Here is a 19,231-nt window from a genome sequence, read left to right on the forward strand (position 1 = left end):
TAGTTTCCAAAATGGGGTCACTTTTGGAGGGTATTTACTGTTTTGGTACCACAAGACCTATTCAAACCTGACATGGTGCCTAAAATATATTCAAGAAAAAGGAGGCCCCAAAATCCACTAGGTGGTCCTTTGCTTCTGAGGCCGGTGTTTCAGTCCATTACCGCACTAGGACCACATATGGGATATTTCTAAAAACGTCAGAATCTGGCCAATAAATATTGAGTTGCATTTCTTGAGTAAAATTTGTAAATTTCACCTATACTTTGCTTTAATTCCTGTGAAAGGCCTAAAGGGTTAAAACACTTTCTGAATGCTGTTTTGAATACTTTGAGGGGTGCAGTTTTCAAAATGGGGTGATTTATGGGGACTTTCTAATATATAGGGCCCCCAAAGCCACTTCAGAACTGAACTGGTCCCTGAAAAAATAGGCTTTTGAAATTTTCTTGAAAATTAGAAATTGCTGCTAAAGTTCTAAGCGTTGTAACGTCCTAGAAAAATAAAAGAATGTTCAAAAAATGATGCAAACATAAAGTAGACATATGGGAAATATAAACTAGTAAGTATTTTGTGTGGTATTACGATCTGTTTTACAAGTAGATACATTTAAATTTAGAAAAATGCACATTTTTGCTAATTTTCTCTAAATCTTGGTGTTTTTTTACAAATAAATATTGAATTTATCTACCACATTTTTTCCCTAACATAAAGTACAATATGTCACGAGAAAATAATCTCAGAATCACTTGGATGGGTAAAAGCATTCCAGAGTTATTACCACATAAAGTGACACATGTCAGATTTGAAAAATCGGCTTCGTCCTAAAGGCCAAAACAGGCTAAGTCCTGAAGGGGTTGAAAAACAGCTGAAAATCAGCTGTTTTCGCTTGAAAACAGCTCTGTATTTTCAGACGTTTATTGCTAGGTGTGTGAACATACCCTAATACCTACATTGATACCATTGTGTTGTTTATTTTCAGATACTATCCCATGAAGCAGCCTCTTTTTTTTTTCTTCTTTTCTTGTGTATTTGAATAATCAATATAAAAACGTCAGTGTTGACATGTGAACTGAATTTTTCTTTTAACATCAGATACATTATATAAATAATCTGCCTTTACAGGAAACATAAGTTCTTGTATCAGCCTGGCCTAACGAAGCACCAGAAAGGACGTTTATTGCTGTGCTAATCCAATACAACAACCAGGGAGAAGCCATGCAACCGGAAGTACTACAGAAAACATCCTGAGAATACCGGAAGTAAGTGAACTATTTGCGTTCCATGCCTCGCTCTCCATTTGGCGCCCGAATGCTGTATTGACGTAATCACGACTAGAAACCAATGGCTGACGCGAAATTCAAAGTGGTATTTTGAAGTCTCGGGCTAGGTAATGTGCGAATGTCAGGTATATTGTGTGCTATTGAGCTCGCTGTCTTATTTGAAGCTGTTAGCGAATAATAAGTATTGTGTTCTTACAGTGTTGGTGACGTAATATGTTTTTGTACGTGACAGTCGTATGTACAGCAGAAAAAAACAAAACGTATTTCTCCCTGGCTGTTGTTGAGCCACAAGTCCCAGCAGGCTTTAACCATCGTCCACCTCCTTTATAACCACTGCCACTCGTAGCTCCCTCATCACCCTTGTAGTTCTATCATTTACGCCTGTTAAGCCAGCGTCCAACACTAGAGGGCGCGCTGGTGCCGCTAACGAGCTTTTCACGTCGTGGGAATGCAGGAAATGGAATTAAGGTCACATATAGCGGTCTAATGTCATGTGTGAATCGTGCCATGCTAGAAAACGGGTACGAGTACGAGAACATATAATATTAGACTATTTTTGACAGCTCTGAGATACTTGTTGACATCACAGTAAAAAAAAATTGAAAGAAACTAATTAATAATAATAATGGGTACAAGTCAAAATGAAAATATGACTGGGCTCCACTGCAACCTTTCTTTTGTAAACTCAGCTGTCTGACCTCCAGACTTGTGCTTTCCATTTTTAGGACAGGAGGTAGTTGTGTAACATTGTCAGCCATATTGGTTCTCATGGACTGCTTTTTCTGCCACCCAGTCACCCAGAGGATTGTTTTACCTTTTTGTTTATAGCTAAAAATAAAAATTCTATGTATTTTAAAGTTGTGTTTTTTTTGTAATTTTAGTCAAGACTTCTGCATAACTATAGGTACTTACTTTCCTCTGTGTCACTTCTTTTCAGATGTGAGGACTAAAAAAAAGGAAATGTCCAAACACAAGAACAAGTCAAAAAATCTAAACCAATTGTAAGTTCATGGGAAAGTAAAGTGTCATGTGTTCAAAAAGGGGTTGTCTGGGGATGGGGCGGCTTTTCATACTGATAACCTATACACGGAATAGGTCATCAGTATATGATCGGTGGGGGTCTGACTCCCGGACCCATGTGGCTCTGTGCGCTGTATGGCTGCAGTACTACAACTCTGCTCATGTTCACTTGAAAAAGAGCAGAGCTGGAGCAAGGCTGCTATACTATGACCGGAGCCATCTGCTTCCGCTGCTTGGAGGCGGCCGGAACAGCTGATTGGTGTGGGGTCCGGGTGTCGGACCCCCACCGATCATATACTGATCAAACACCCATCCTGTAAATAGGTAATGTACGCGTCGTCGTTTGACTGCCTCGTCAAAGAAGTGCAGGACACTTTGGACGTTTTTGGAGCCGTTTTCTCATAGACTCCAATGAAAACAGCTCCAAAAACGGATGTGAAAAACGCGAGTTGCTCAAAAAACGTCTGAAAATCAGGGGCTGTTTTCCCTTGAAAACAGCTCCGTATTTTTTAGACGTTTTTGGTCACTACGTGTGCACATCCCCTTATTGTAATACACTGCAGATTTTGTATGAACATAGCCCTAATGTGTACAGGCTTTGAAGCATTGTTTCCTTCGCATATCTTATAATAGGGCTAATCCCTGCTATTGAAAATGCGCACGCACGCACGCACACTATCCTGTGGTCTCACGGGCATGGTATTTGTGCCCCCAAAGTTGGTCTGCCAGTGACCCCTAAATATCCAGTCTAGTGGTGGAGATTAGAGAATATGCAGCTGTTAGTGCTGAAAGAAATGTCAATTTTTTTTACCTAAAAAAACATATACTTTGATAGAAAAAACCCCAAAAACAAATAGATTTACTGTATGTAAATGGATACAAACGTAGCGCCTTGTGTTTGCATATGTCGTCCATTGAGATCAATGCTAAATAAACGTTATGTTGCGTGTATATACATTAGTACTCAGTACTTTCAAAAAAACACTATCCCAAACGGATGCTATTTTGGTCTACGTTTGACCCATTATACTCTATGTATACGCCGAGCTATACGTTTCAATACTTCTTTAGTGTTTAAAAAGGTTTACGCTCGGCGGATAGCACAAACGCGGAGTGAATTGGGTCTTATATGTACAATGAAGCTTTTCATCCTGTGTGATTTTGTTTGTCGTTTTGTAGACTAAAAGGTCCTAAAGGTCAAGATGTCAGAAACCAAGGACCTGGCAGCAAAGTAAGTGTTCCTGCGGTTCTCTCGGGTTGTTTTTAGCACAAATGCACGCAGGTTTTTTGTAAATGAGTTGCTGATATCTATGAGTACTCTCATTCCAAAAATGTTTTTTCATGTGAACGTTTGTTTTCATTAAGAATTTTTAATAATTTCCATTTGTCTTCTACTTCTACATTCGATAGGTTAGCTAGAAGTAGGGGACAGATTGAAGCGATTATTAGAAAAAAAAAAGGGGGTTAGTTTTGTTTTTGCACAGACCGCACCATGCTGGTCCACGTCTGGTATATTAAGTGCGGTTTCTGTAAAAATAAAAAAAGAACCCTTTTTTCTAATCCTAGAGAACCCATTTATTAATCATTATTATTATTAATACTATGTTTATGTTGCTAAAAAAGGTCTGTTCTGATTAATAGAAATCTGCTGCATCGGTCAGAACAATTTTCTTACATACATTAAAATGTTACAATATGATTATAGCATTTACTTCTCTATCGCCTACGAAAAACACAAGTGTGGCAAAACAAGCATACAGTATTTCCCACAATGTGGGAATTCCCTCCATGGAGAAATTTGTGTGTGTTGTGGGAAATATCTCTTCAAGTATTCACCGTTAACAAGCAGCGTCCCGTATGAGCAGCTTTAAATATATATATATATATATATATATATATATATACATATAGCATTTGTAACATATGGAAATCAGACCAATATCTATCTGAATTGATGTTTTTATCCTTTCTCTTGTAGACTGATGCAGAAAATGTTGCTCTTATAAGGATGAAGCAGATTATGAGCAAGAAAGTCACGTCTCAGTTGCTGAAAGAAATTTTGGTTGATTCTGACATCTCTATATTAAAAAAGTCTGCGGATGCATTGCAAGAGGATATTGGAGAAGACTGTTTTAGTGAGTGCCCACAAAGCAGATAATGGATAGGATTAATTATCGAGCTTGTTCTAATGAGCAGTTCATCAAACTTGTGTAACAGTATAGAGTGGCAGTGCAGGGCACTTTGTTAGGTGCACTTGTAGTATATTCACATTTTTTTGGAACACCACTTAAAGAGGCTCGGTCACCACATTATAAGTGGCCTATATTCTACAGGATGTGATCGGCGCTGTAATGTAGATTACAGCAGTGTTTTTTATTTAGAAAAACGATCATTTTTGACTTGAGTTATGACCTATATTAGCTTTATGCTAATGAGTTTCTTAATGATCAACTGGGTGTTGTACAGAGGAGTGTATGACGCTGACCAATCAGCGTCATACACTTCTCCCCATTCATTTACACAGCACATAGCTATAACGCTATCTGCAGCCACATACACACACTATAACGTTACTGCAGTGTCCTGACAATGAATATACATTACCTCCCAGCCAGGACGCGATGTGTATTCAGAAGCTGTCACTTCTGTAGCGTCTCTGTGATATTTACAGCAAGTCAAACGTAATCTCGTTTGAAATGACAGGTTACATCGTAATCTCGCGAGACTACGCCTGCTATGCTGTAAATATCACAGAAACGCTACAGAAGTGGTCAGGATTCTGAATACACATCGCGTCCTGGCTGGAGGTAATGTATATTCATTGTCAGGACACTGCAGTAACGTTATAGTGTGTTTATGTGGCTGCACATAGCGATATAGATATATCGCTATCTGCTGTGTAAATGAATAGGGAGAAGTGTATAACACTGATTGGTCAGCATCATACACTTCTCTCTACAACGCCCACTTGGCAAAAAAGTAAAACACGCCCAGTTGTTCATTAAGAAAGTCATTACCATAAAGCTAAAATAGGTCATAACCGTCAAAAATTATAATTTTTCGAAATAAAAAACACTGCTCTAATTACATTACAGCGCCGATCACATCATGTACAAGATAGGCCACTTATTATGTGGTGACAGAACCTCTTTAAATTAATTCAATCTGGTAACAACACGACCCAGTAGGTGTCACATCAGCCCAATGACCTGTTCATCCCAAAATAGTTTATAGTGCTCTTTTACAGAGGGCCACTTTTTATATAGCTTGCTAGTTGTTTCAGAAGCATTTCATTGCATTCTGCTACACTTTTGCTACTGCTTGTACCGCTTAGAATTGTTTGTTTTTCATGTATAAGTGCACAAACCTTTATATATATTTCTTATCACCAAGCATCAGGAATGTCATTTAGACAGGCATATTACTAGTCATATGCACACAAAATAGCGATTTCTCCGTTTTGTTTTGTAGATCCTCCGTTACACAGTACTGCAGTCTATACTGATGAGGATGATGAGCTCCTGCAGACCAATGACAACCCTGATCTAATCCCAGCAAAGCTGATGTCTCCTATTCCACCTGTAGTACAGGAGAAAAGGTAGATGTTCTCTGTAAAAGAGGGCCATAAAACATGTAGGTTTAGTTGATGTTAAACGCATAGGGAATAGGAAATAAAAACTTCAGGATCTCCGTTTTGTTGCATGTATAATTACACCATGCTATCGCACTACGTTTTTCTGATCTAGCCACATTTCTACATGCAGTATCATGCCTATGGTTTTCCATAGAAGCAATTCTAGGAATATTTCCAGGAACTACTTCAAATGTTAACTCTGGTGGAAACTCGGGTCTTCCATGTGCATTCTCTCCTGTAATCATGATGTCTGCTGCCTGTGCTGTCTCTTGCAGGTTTCTGAGTAATAAAATATGAGGCAGAACGTATCTGATGTTTCATAGCAGCAATCCCAGAATGCTCTGGGTGACAACTGCAAATCTGCATAGACGTATGTGTTATGCTGGTGTCCTTAAATCACCTCCAGTTTGCTTCCTGTAGGTGGTGTAAGGTTATCGCCAACCATCTCCCTGCATTGTGTTGTAGTTTGCACATTGCTTGTGGCATGAATTCTGCGTCACAGGGTCAGTTTGCAGCCTCTCCTGTGCCTTAGACTTGCTGTGGCTCTCAAGCACCCTGCTCACAATTCGGAGTGATCTATATAAATATAGCTTCTGATTTACGTGATCTGGCCACATCTCCCTATAGAATGCCTGGGTAAGGCATCATGGGGCATGTAGTGACAAGAGCTAGCGTTTACAATCAACATGGTGCTCTTAAGATGGACTATACTCTGCTACAAAGTAACTATAACACATAATGTAGGCTAAGGTAGGGGGTGAAGGTTTCATGTGTTAGCTAGAGTTTCTCTTTAACAATTACTGCAACCAAGATTGTGGTGAAAATGACACTTTTTTTTCCATGGTTTTCTCTGTTGTTCTGTGGCTTTGAGATGTACCACAATGTTAGACGTTAACCCGGCCTAGTTATACAAGGAGGGTGTTGAGATTCTCTGTGTATTGATGTGTGTGTAAATTATTATGTTAAAGAGAACCTTTTACCTGCCCATACATGTGCAGCATGTAATAGGCAGGGCTTCACAAACCCTGTCTCACCTGAAATTATTTTTCTTACTTCCTCCGTTATTTACATATCGGTGCCATTGTATTTGGCGCCCGATATGTAAGAAAGCCCCTGAACTGTCAATGGGGCGTTTCTATCTAACTAAATGGCAAGGGGGCGTGATCTCATTGCTCTGACACTGTCCAATCAGCTACGGACGGTGTCAGTGCGGCTTGCGCTGTGCTCCCTCCCGCGAGAACACACACAGACAGAGAGCGCTGAAGAACCACCAGCCTGTGTGTGTTCTCGCGGGAAGGAACACAGCGCAAGCCGCCCTGACACTGTCCGTAGCTGATTGGATAGTGTCAGATCAAAGACATCACGTCCCGTTGCCATTTAGTTAGATAGAAACGCCCCATTGACAGTTCAGGGGCATATTTTCATATCGGGCGCCAAATATAACGGCACCGATATGTAAATAACAGAGGAAGATAGGAAAACAATTTCAAGTGAGTCTGTGTTTGTGAAGCCCTGCCTATTACATGCTGCACTCAGCTACACATGTATGGGCAGGTGAAAAGTAATTTTTTAACACTTTTTACTTTTTTAGCACGAGACCAACCCACAAGGAATCAAAGAGCAAAGCAGCATCGAATACAGAACACAAACCGGACACGGCCAAACCTAAGAGGGTGTGTTAAACCTTGTTAATTTTACTTTACTTTTTATATTTTTTAATTTTTGTCCAGCTCGAACATCTCATATGTTAACCCGTTAGTGACCGGCCCATCGTGTTTCTACGTCGGTCACTAACGGGCCTTATTCCGATGCCATAGACTTTTTACGTCGCGGCATCGGAATAAGTTAACAGAGCAGGGAGCTGTCAAATCTCCCTGCTCTCGGCTGCCAGAGGCAGCTGAGGGCTGGGAGCGTCCCTGCTCTGCCGGGTGAGATCGATATTAGTATCGATCTCACCCGTTTAACCCCTCAGATGCGGTGCTCAATAGCGAGCACCGCATCTGAGTGGTTTTGGAGAGAGGAAGCTCCCTCTCTCCCCCACCGACACCCGGCGATACGATCGCCGAGTGTCTGTGTCTTCAATGGCAGCCGGGGGTCTAATAAAGGCCCCCAGGTCTGCCTGTAGTGAATGCCTGCTAGGCTATGCCGCAGGCATGACCTAGCAGATGCCTGTCCGTGTTAAACGGACAGGCAGTAATACACTGCAATACAAAAGTATTGCAGTGTATTATAAATGCGATCGCAGAATCGCATATTATAGTCCCCTAGTGGGACTAGTAAAAAAGTGAAAAAAAAGTTTAATAAAGTTAATTTAAAAAAAATTTGAAAAAAAATGAAAAACCCACTTTTTCCCCATACATAATGCTTTACTATTAAAAAAACGAAATAAAGTAAAAAAGTTACACATATTTGGTATCACTGCGTCCGTACCGACCCCGACTATAAATCTATTACATTATTTAACCCGCACGGTGAACGCCGTAAAAAATGTAATAAAAAACTATGGAAAAATTGCTGTTTTCTGTGAATCCTGACTTTAAAAAAATGTGATAAAAAGTGATCAAAAAGTCGCATCTACTCCAAAATGGTACCAATAAAAACTACAAGTCTTCCCGCCAAAAAAAAAGCCCTCATACAACTGCATCGGCGAAAAAATAAAACCGTTACGGCTCTTCAAATATGGAGACACAAAAACAAATAATTTTGAAAAAAAAGCGTTTTTACTGTGTAAAAGTAGTAAAACATACAATAACTATACAAATTTGGTATTGTTGCAATCGTAACAACCCGCTGAATAAATTTATTGTGTTATTTATATCACACGGTGAACGGCGTAGATTTAAGACGCGAAAGAGTGGCGAAATTTCAGGTTTTTTTCTATTCTCTCCCCCCCCCCCCAAAAAAAAAGTTAATAAAAGTTAATCAATAAATAATATGTCCCCCAAAATGGTGCTATTAAAAAATACAACTTGTCCCGCAAAAAACAAGACCTTATACAGCTATGTCGACGCAAAAATAAAAAGGTTATAGCTCTTGGAATGCGAAGATGGATGAACTTAAAAAATGGCCTGGTCATTAAGGTCTAAAATAGGCTGGTCATTAAGGGGTTAAGCAGTAAAGTGGATTTTATACTGGACGGTTATCGGGCAGACGAGCATTCGCAGAAACAGGGCAGCGATCAGCAGATGAACGAGCAAACGCTCGATCATCTGCTGGTCATATCGTTTTAAAAAAAGTGAAATTTTATTGTCAGCGTCACATCTCCCTGTGTAAACAGGTAGACGCGCTGCCGAGATGATGATAATGTATGGGGACGAGCGATCGGAGTAACGACCGCTCGTCGCAATCCATAGCTCCGTATGACAGGAGCAAACGAGCGCCAATCAACGATGTCTCATGATGGGCGCTCGCTGCACCGGCTGCTTATCGGCCAGTGTAAAAGGGCCTTTAGTTGCATTGCTGTCCATACTTTGGTCTGAAATCTTCTTTACTTCCCTTCTTTCATAAAAAAGAAAAAAAAAAACATGTTCTCTATGTTTTGCTGCAGATTTTAGTTTTCCAGCTGTCCAAACGTCACCCGATTTGAAAATTTCCATAAATGACCAGTCAGCATCATACACTCCTCTACATTCATTTACACAGCAGCGATGTGCAGCCGCATACACAGAGATTAACGTTAATCAAGTGTCCTGATAATGAATACACATGAAATCCAGCCTGGACGTCATGTGTACTCAGAATCCTGACACTTCTGACGCTTTTCTTTGAGATTTCCAGCAAGGGAAACGAAATCTCGTTTACCTCCGTAATCTCGTGAGATTTCGCTTCCCTTGCCGGAATCTCACAGAAAAGAGTCAGAAGTGTCAGGATTCTGAGTACACATGACGTCCAGGCTGGATTTCATGTGTATTCATTATCAGGACACTCGATTAACGTTAATCTCTGTGTATGCGGCTGCACATCGCTGCTGTGTAAATCAATGGAGATGAGTGTATGAGGCTGACTGGTCACTGATTGGTCAGCGTCGTACACGTAAACACGCCCAGTTAAAAACACAATACACGACCAGTTGGACATAACGAAAAAAAAACGCCCAGTTGTCCATTTCAAACCTCATTTGCATATATATAAAATAGCTCATAACTTGGCCAAAAATGAAAGTTTTTTAGAAAAAAAAACACGTTACTGTTATCTACATTGCAGCGCCGATCACATGCAATAGGAGATAGGGATTTGAGAATCTGGTGACAGAGCCTCTTTAACCTGTTCTTCTTTGTTTGTCAGTTCACGTAAGTAATGTATATAGTCCATGTAAAAACGGCTTCTGGTTTACTCATTTGACAAGCAAACATCCATAGCCAAGGTGAAAGTAAATAAGACAAAATAGGGCTCCAAAATGACCGCACACAACATAAACATAGATACATTTCCTGTAAATGATGCGCATGTACATAGACAGGCAGACATGTCATCATCTGTCACTATAAGGCCTCATGCACACGGCCGTGATTTTCGGGTCGGCCGGCTGCGGACTGTCAGCCGCGGGCCGCCTGCAAATCGTAGGACATGCACATGGCCGCCGTCATTGTTTTCAATGAGCCCGGACCGCAGAAGACGGCCGTAATAGGACATGCCCGTTCTTTCTGCGGTGCGGGCTCCCGGGCCATGCAAAGACCGCAAAAACTACGGTCGTGTGCATGGCCCCATAGAAATGAATGGGGCCGCAATTCTCCCGTGGATTTTCGGGGGAATTGCGGCCGCAAAAACACGTTCGTGTGAATGTGGCCTAAGATGTGCATATGTCAAGTGTAGATTTCTTAGTTCTGCTGTTTTGGATTTTAGTTTTCCATATTTACCATTCTTCTTTTGTGCTGTACACAATAATTTGTTTATTTTTAGACTCCACAAAAGAAAGCTTTACAAGTGCCAGCAGCAGGATCTTCTAAGAAGCATGGGACTGCCCGAAATCTGGTTGATGAAGCACCACCCTCCCCACAAGCTCCAAATACTACCCCAAATATAAGTGTGGTGAGTACAATAACACTTCTGAGCAGCCATACGCCTTTCTTGTTGTCTCGTAGACTTTGTTGGGGGTAATAAATAAGGGTAAAGACAATCTTACAGCAAAGTTTAGGTATTACCGATATTGAGAAAAACCTGTCTGTGTAAGAAGACCAGAGGCAAAGGGATCGTTTAGATTTACTTCCCACTGAGTAGCACAAAAACATTTCTGATGTGTTAATAGATACATATCAAATGTAGCATCGGTAGAGAAGATACCAACAAGTCACTAGACCGAAGAAGATGCATCTATCTCAACTCTCATCTGCAGCTCTCAACTTTATTCAGTAGAAATATTGTTGGGCACTGAGTCTGCTGCAGTTTCTTCATTTAACAGTTTGTGGATGTCAAAGTGCCTGGACATCCACCGATACTGTCTGACAAATCTCTACAAATGTGAGGTCCGGGACAGTGTCCATGGTTCTGTAATGGCTCACGGTGGGTAATAGAAATTTTATATATATTGTGTGTAATTGTTTTTATTTTTAATATATTGTTATGAATTGGGATATTGTAGGTTAATATATTGCAGACTGGATCCATGGTTGGTGTGTAGTAATGTGGACTTTGTGGATTCCTTTTGTAGGTTTATAAATCGGCACAGATAAATTTTTTTAAAACACTACTGAAACTGGTAAGACACACCATGCTACATTTCCATCCCATAGTCTAATTTTGAAGCCTCAAGTCTGTAGCTTTGCTCTAACATGTCCGATTTCTGCAGGAGACCATGTTAATCTGAGCAAAGTGTAGGGATCTGTTTCACTGGGTGTTTGACTTTTATCCTGCTGTATGAGTATAGACCTTATCCAGTATGCTAATGTTCACCAGGTATCTCCCGGGAAAGCAAAGACTCAAAGGAAAAAAACGAATACCTCTATTAAAAAGAAGTCAAGAAAAGGTAAATAGTCGCAATGTTTCCTTGGTCTGTTAAAGAGGCTCTGTCACCAGATTTTGCAACCCCTATCTGCTATTGCAGCAGATCGGCGCTGCAATGTAGATTACAGTAACGTTTTTATTTTTAAAAAACGAGCATTTTTGGCCAAGTTATGATCATTTTTGTATTTATGCAAATGAGGCTTGCAAAAGTCCAAGTGGGCGTGTTTAAAGTAAAAGTCCAACTGGGCGTGTATTATGTGCGTACATCGGGGCGTTTTTACTTATTTTACTAGCTGGGCGTTCTGACGAGAAGTATCATCCACTTCTCTTCAGAACGCCCAGCTTCTGGCAGTGCAGACACACAGCGTGTTCTCGAGAGATCACGCTGTGACGTCACTCACTTCCTGCCCCAGGTCCTGCATCGTGTCGGCCACATCGGCACCAGAGGCTACAGTTGATTCTGCAGCAGCATCGGCGTTTGCAGGTAAGTCGATGTAGCTACTTACCTGCAAACGCTGATGCTGCTGCAGAATCAGCTGTAGCCTCTGGTGCCGATGTGTCCTTGCTCGATGTGTCCTTGCTCGTCCGACATGATGCAGGACCTGGGGCAGGAAGTGAGTGACGTCACAGCGTGATCTCTCGAGAACGCGCTGTGTGTCTGCACTGCCAGAAGCTGGGCGTTCTGAAGAGAAGTGGATGATACTAGCGCCCAGCTAGTAAAAGAAGTAAAAACGCCCAGATGTAACACACATAATACACGCCCAGTTGGACTTTTACTTTAAACACGCCCACTTGGACTTTTGCAAGCCTCATTTGCATAAATACAAAAATGTTCATAACTTGGCCAAAAATGCTCGTTTTTTAAAAATAAAAACGTTACTGTAATCTACATTGCAGCGCCTATCTGCTGCAATAGGGGTTGCAAAATCTGGTGACAGAGCCTCTTTTTTTTTTTTTTTTTTTTTTTTTTAAATATCCTTTTTATTGTCAGTTTTCACATTTTCTTACAAACATTTCACGTAAGAGTTACATCATGAGTGCGCAGCACTCAACTGTCATGGGATTAACTTTTGAATTAAATTCAACATAACATATAAACACACCAACATAGAAACATGGCATAATTGTCGATCTTCAGATGGACCAAACAAACTTGACTCCCCCAACTTCAACACCACCTAGATCATCAATGAGTTTCCACTCATCCTTTCTCCCCCAGCTGGTTCACAGTTGCATCCTCCCTAAAACGCCTGCCAAGAGCTGCGTGCAGTACCACTTTGTGTACTGGAAAGGCCTAACAATTTCCGCTATTTCGGCTGTTGTACATTGCGTTTCTATAAATACTTGCCACTTATCAAATAGCTTCTTGGTTCCCGTTTCCTTCCGCCTTTCCACCTCCACCCTCTCAAGAACCAATAACTGTTTCAGCCGTGACACAATCAATTCTAACCCCGGCGTGTCTGCCTCTAACCATTGACTCAGGAGGCATCTCAAAGCTACCAGTAAAATCGTGTGCACCAACACTGGAGGTGATCTTACTCCTCGAGCACCCTCTTCCTCCGGCGGCCGCGCCTGATGGAATAGTAGCGCTTGAGGCGTCATTGGGAGATTCGTTTTCCAATGGTCCTTAATATATTTCTGTACCATCCCCCAAAATCGTTTCGTATGCACGCATCCCCATACTCCATGCCACAAATTCGTCAGTGGTGTATTGCACTTGGGACAACTTGTAATGCAATCAGGGAAAGATTGTGAGGGCAAGATATTAAAGCCATATATAGCTGCATGCATCAACTTGAAATAGGTTTCCCTCCAGCTCTCATTTATCACACTCTTCCGTACCGTCTCCCAACCTCCCAGTATGGTCTCTCCTATATCTGGATCCTGAGTCCACCGTTCCCAGCTTTTAAAACTAATCCTTAATTGCGGACGAACAAAACCCTCTCTCAATGCTCTATACATTCCTGAAATGGTCGCCCGCCCAGTTGTTGGACCTATGACCTCATCCAGAGTGTGCGTAGTAGCTTCCTTACTCAAATCCCTGAGCCTGGAGGTACAAAATGTTCGTACCTGAAGTACTTGCAAAAAATTGACTCTACCTACTATGGGTCTGAGTTTAGCGGTGATTTCCTCCCCAGTTAACCACCTCTTTTCCTCTGTATGCATAAGATCCCCTGCGCTACCAATGCCTACCCTCCCCCATGAGGCAATTCCGTCCCCCTTGTCCATTCCCGGTAAAAACTCCGGATCTCTCAATACAATGGAGGTTTTGAGACGGCACGGAAGAGAAGCGATTCTACAATGTAACAAAGCTTTCAGGTTCCAGGGTGAGGCATACTCCCCTTCCAGATCTAAATTGGAATAATTGCTTGTTTCATGAAGCCAATCTACTACATGACGCAAAAGACAGGCCACGTTATAACCCCTGACATTTGGAAAGTACACACCCCCTACTTGTTTACCCATCATGAACTTGGTGAGCGCTATACGCGGCCTTTTTCCTGCCCATATAAATTTAGTGAATGAAGCCGTCAATTTCGAGACATCCACATGCTTCAGTAAGAGAGGTAGCGTTTGAAAGGGGTATAGCAATCTAGGGAAACTAACCATCTTGATCAGATGGCATCTTCCCAAGAGGGACAACAGCAATTGGCCCCATCTAGTGAGTTCCGCTTGTATTTTTTTAATTAACGGGGGATAATTTAAGCCATACAGGGTGTCTGGTACCCTCCCTATTTTGATACCCAGATAGGTAATGCAGTGTTCCACCGGTGATATCCCGCAACCCAAGGATTGCCAAAAGGTCTTTGGCAATGGCCTGCCCAACTCCAGCAATTCGCTCTTAGCTATATTGACTTTGTATCCCGAGCATTGCCCAAATTCCTGCAAAAATTGAAAAACCTTCCCTAAATGCTCCTGAGGGTTTGACATAAAAAGTATGACATCATCAGCGAACAGGGCTAATTTCACTGCACAAGCTCCCACTTGAATGCCTCTGAACATATCCGATTCCTCCAGGAATCTTGCCATAGGTTCCAGTGCTAGATTGAATAGCAGGGGCGACAAGGGGCAACCCTGTCGTGTTCCTTTATGTAATTGGAAGGGATCTGATAGGAACCCCGAGGAGTGAACACGTGCTTGCGGGCTATTGTAGACTCCCTTCAGGAAGACCCGGAAATCTCCCTGAATGTTCATTTTGTCTAGCACCATCCCCAGCCATTCCCATTGTATGTTATCAAAGGCTTTCTCTGCGTCTAGCGCTAAAAGTGCCGGCCTGGTACCTGGCTGGGGATCGTGCCTGACTGTTTCTAGCACCGTCAATACCTTGCGTAGATTTGTCACTGCTGCCCTGCCCTTTACAAAACCTACCTGAGATTTTCCCACCAGTATGGGTAGATACATAGCCAGTCGATTGGCCAGAATTTTTGTGAGCAATTTCTGATCTTGATCTATCAGCGAGATGGGGCGGTACGACCCCGGGTCAAGAGGATTCTTCCCCTTCTTGGGTAACACCTTTATATGCGCTACCTTGGCCTCTGCTGGTAAAGCTCCCGTTCCTAGAAAAGTATTATAATATGCCACCAAGGTAGGGCTGATTTCTTCTCTCAGAGATTTGAAAAACTCCCCTGTGAATCCATCCGGACCCGGGGCCTTTCCGTTAGATAATGTTTTAATGGCGCTCCAGACTTCCTCTAGTGTAATCTCCGCGCTCAAATAACCATTCTGCTCCTGGGTGAGCCCTGGCAACTTCACCTTCTCCAAAAATTCCCTCCCTTTTTGGAGATCTATGGGTGTTTCTGAGTAAAGGGCTTGGTAATATTTACTTAATATGGTATTGATTTTTTTTTGGGTCCGAGGTAGGAGTTCCGTTTGATTCTTTAAGTGTTGAAATATGTGCCGGTGCATACCTCCCCTTTGCTAACCGCGCTAATAGTTTGCCCGCCTTATTGCCGAAACGCATTAAATCAGCATCAAATTGGGTCCGGTAAATACTCTCTCTTTTGTCTAACCATTGATCAAACTGTCGCTTGGCTTCCTTCCATTCCTCCCCCAATAGCATTGATGGCAAATGTAGGAATGCTGTGTACGCACGCCGCAATCTGTCGCTCGCTGCCTTGTATCCTTCGGTCGTCTTACGTTTAAGATTAGACATATACTGCATGATTTTCCCTCTTATTACCGCCTTGGCTGTACGCCAATACAATGACGGTTCCGAGCGATGCGCTACATTATCCCCATAAAATTCCATCCACCACCCCTTAAGCTTCTGTGTAAAGCCCTCATCCTTTGCCAGAAAGGCGGGAAACCTCCAGATAAAATCCGTTCCTCTAGCTACTGTGTCGGCCAATGTAATGGTAACCGGAGCATGGTCCGAAATAACTAGATCTTCAATTGCCGCTTCACGTAAACGTCGCGCCATTGCGTCACTAACTAACAAATAATCAATACGCGACCGTGACTGATGAACATGAGAGAAATGTGTATATTCCCGCGCATCTGGGTGTAAACTCCTCCACGCATCTATTAGGGCCGTGTGTCTTAAAAAGTCGGGCAAGATCCTATCTCTGCTTCTCTGCGAACTAGTCCCTGCGCTCCTATCCTCCTTTGAAGACCTTACAGTGTTAAGGTCTCCCCCTAAAATCAAAAACCTAGTGCGATCCTGCTGGAGTTGGGTTTCCAAGTGACCAAAAAAACCAGTGTTAACCGTATTTGGGCCATACACATTATAAATACTGATGGTTTCCCCTTCATGCTCCATCACTAGATGGATCCAACGGCCCTCGTCATCCTGCTCCTGGGACACCAGTGTAAACGCAAAGTTTTTATGTACCAGAATTATAACTCCCGCCTTTCCCTCCCTTGCCGACGAGCCAAAAACCTGACCCACCCAGAACTTTTGCAAATACTAACTCCGGCTCGGTAAGGTGAGTTTCCTGCAATAGGGCCACATCAGGATGCAATCGTTTCATGTGCCTTAAAAGTTTGGTCCGTTTCTGTGGGGATCTCAGCCCTTTAACGTTCCAAGAAACTATTTTCATGTTATTGGGCCGTGTTTAAGATGAGCTAAAGTGCCTAAAAGTCGTGTGGAGTCCAGGGAGTCAGATCCGTCTTTTCCCAAGAGCCATGTACAAACATTAACATTAACATCATAACCAAACCCTGGCTTGTAAGCCAGAACCAACAAGGCCAACCATCCCTTACCTAACAAAATCATAAAATCACCTGCGGCAAGGGTTAGCAGGCCCTTAATACCCACTGGTGTATGTGACTTCACTTTTTTCTGTTATGCCAGAACGCGCCCCTCCCTCCCCCACCCCCCAGCCTGCCTATATGGCTCCTTCCATGAGGAAGTAACACCTGCCCTTGCCCCCTCAGTACCTCTTTGTCGCCTGCGCACCCTTTTGTACCTTCCCTTATCATTACTTTAACAGCCTAGAGTCCGTTAGGATTGCATCCTCACATTTCCCTATGAACCTTGCTTCGCTTCAAGGTTTCCCTACCTCTGTGTCCCCTATCTCCTACCACAATTTCCCTCAGTCTGCCATTGTAACAGATAACACTAATCCCTTGCGTGGGGGAGGCATTGTATCACTCCCGTTCAATCCTGCCCACCAGGGACAATCTCAGATCCTGATCTAACTCCCTCACAAATATCTTGCAGTGAAAATGCAGGGAAATATCAGAATGCATATACTTCAACCTTGATAACATTGTAACAATAGGTCAACTGTTGACCGGTACATAGTGCTGTATAAGACCGCAAAATATCCCCTTCAATAACTTTCAGACTATCTGTAAACTTATCTGTAGCTGGTCGGAATCTGCAATTGGTCTACAGCGTCCACAAAATCATCATCACATCAGCTTAAATAAAATGCGCCAAAAAGGACTTCGTCCGTCAATCAGGAGACGTGGATCGGGTGCGGTCCCGTGTTCGCCTCTGCGGCTTTGGAGAGTCCCCTCCATTTCCGGCTCGACCCCCCCGGGATCTTCCAGGTGTGGGCATTAAGGCTTCTGCCCAGGTTCGCTCCATATTTAGCCGGTTCCTTTTGGCTTCTCTTGACTTGCGCTGCGGACTATGTACTGGACTGTGACGCTCCTCTTGCTGTGATCTGTTCCCACAAAGCTCCGCAAGTGCGTCCTCCGCTTCCTGTGGAGTGGTGAAAACCTTATTCCGCCCGTTCTCTTGAAACACCCGCAGGATGGCTGGGTACTGCAGGCTAAAGCGTATTCTCGCTTGGAACAGCGCGGTGCAGATCTTGCTGAAAGCCCGCCTTCGTTTTGCAACCTCCGCCGAGAAATCCTCAAATAGTAGCACTTTCATGCCCATTATTTCCAAAGGACGCGATCTGCTGCGGAAAGCTTTCATGAGTGCCACCTTGTCATTGTAATCCAACAGTTTGAAGATCACTTGTCTGGGACGATGTGAATCGTGGTCAGCTGTTGCTGGGAGGTTTCTGGGGTCCGGCCCCACTCTATGCGCCCTCTCCACCCGGCATGGACGGGGGAGACCTAAGGCTTCCGGCAATGTCCTCTCACACACTCATTGCAAATCAGCAGATATCACCGCTTCTTTCAGCCCCACCAGTCGCAGGTTGCTCCTCCTGGAGCGATTTTCCAGATCCTCCACCTTGTCCCCCAACTGCGTAGTAACAGACAGCACCCCTCTAAGTTTGGATTGCAGGCGTTCATTTTCATCCTCCAGCAGCGTCATACGCTGTTCTAACTCATCAGCTCTGATAGTGACTTGTGCCAGCTCCGCATGCACGCGGTTTAGAGAATCTTGCACCGTTTTTTCCAGCGCCTTTTGCAGGTCTGGCGCTATCTGCTTGGCTACTTCACGGGCCAGGGTTACATAGTCAATGGCTGCAGGAAGAGCGGACATTATGTGCTCTGTCGGGCTTGAAAGCTGGGACTGATGGTGCTGCAGCTCATCTTCCTGTGTGTATAGCAGGGTCGCAGTGGCGGGAAGCGCCGCCATCTTACCTCCCTTTACCACGGCCGCGGCTGATTCCTCCATGGCTGGCTTCTGCGCGCTTCTGAGGAGGTACCTGTCCATACAGGCACCACCGATAATGTTGCCGTGTGCAGGGCTGGTGACTTCACCGCTGATTATCGTCGCCGTAGCGACTATTGCGAGCTTACAGGCTGGACGGGAGCGGGAGCTCAGTCACTCGCGTCCTGCATCCCCAGCGCCGGAAGTCCGACAGAGCCTCTTTAAGTTCTAGGTTATAATTTATATAATATTAGTCCTAGAGTTTGTGTCACTTTGTTAAAAAGTTTGGCACAATATATTCTTTTCTTAAATTCAAGTTACTCACGCTATGCGTACAAGTTAATCCAAGTGGTCTATTCTTTG

At 43.1% G+C, this 19,231-nt stretch overlaps 1 protein-coding gene across 3 annotated transcripts in view; it reads left to right on the forward strand.

Moving 5' to 3' along the window:
- The first annotated feature begins 1,271 nt into the window (after positions 1–1,271).
- CENPU (centromere protein U) overlaps positions 1,272–19,231 on the forward strand; it is a 57,913-nt gene continuing 39,953 nt past the window's right edge. The window contains exons 1-8 of one of the 3 annotated variants that reach the window (XM_075860189.1): positions 1,272–1,402; positions 2,215–2,278; positions 3,477–3,528; positions 4,276–4,432; positions 5,769–5,895; positions 7,523–7,604; positions 10,831–10,959; positions 11,824–11,893. In XM_075860189.1, coding sequence (XP_075716304.1) covers positions 1,396–1,402; positions 2,215–2,278; positions 3,477–3,528; positions 4,276–4,432; positions 5,769–5,895; positions 7,523–7,604; positions 10,831–10,959; positions 11,824–11,893 — 688 coding nt within the window. In that variant the 5' untranslated portion in view covers positions 1,272–1,395. Of the gene's footprint in view, positions 1,403–1,739; positions 1,799–2,214; positions 2,279–3,476; positions 3,529–4,275; positions 4,433–5,768; positions 5,896–7,522; positions 7,605–10,830; positions 10,960–11,823; positions 11,894–19,231 lie in introns of those variants that run through there. The other 2 variants (XM_075860190.1, XM_075860191.1) reach the window with 2 other exon arrangements.

This window comes from Rhinoderma darwinii, chromosome 1 (assembly GCF_050947455.1).
Source record: "Rhinoderma darwinii isolate aRhiDar2 chromosome 1, aRhiDar2.hap1, whole genome shotgun sequence".
NCBI classification, from domain to species: domain Eukaryota; kingdom Metazoa; phylum Chordata; class Amphibia; order Anura; family Rhinodermatidae; genus Rhinoderma; species Rhinoderma darwinii.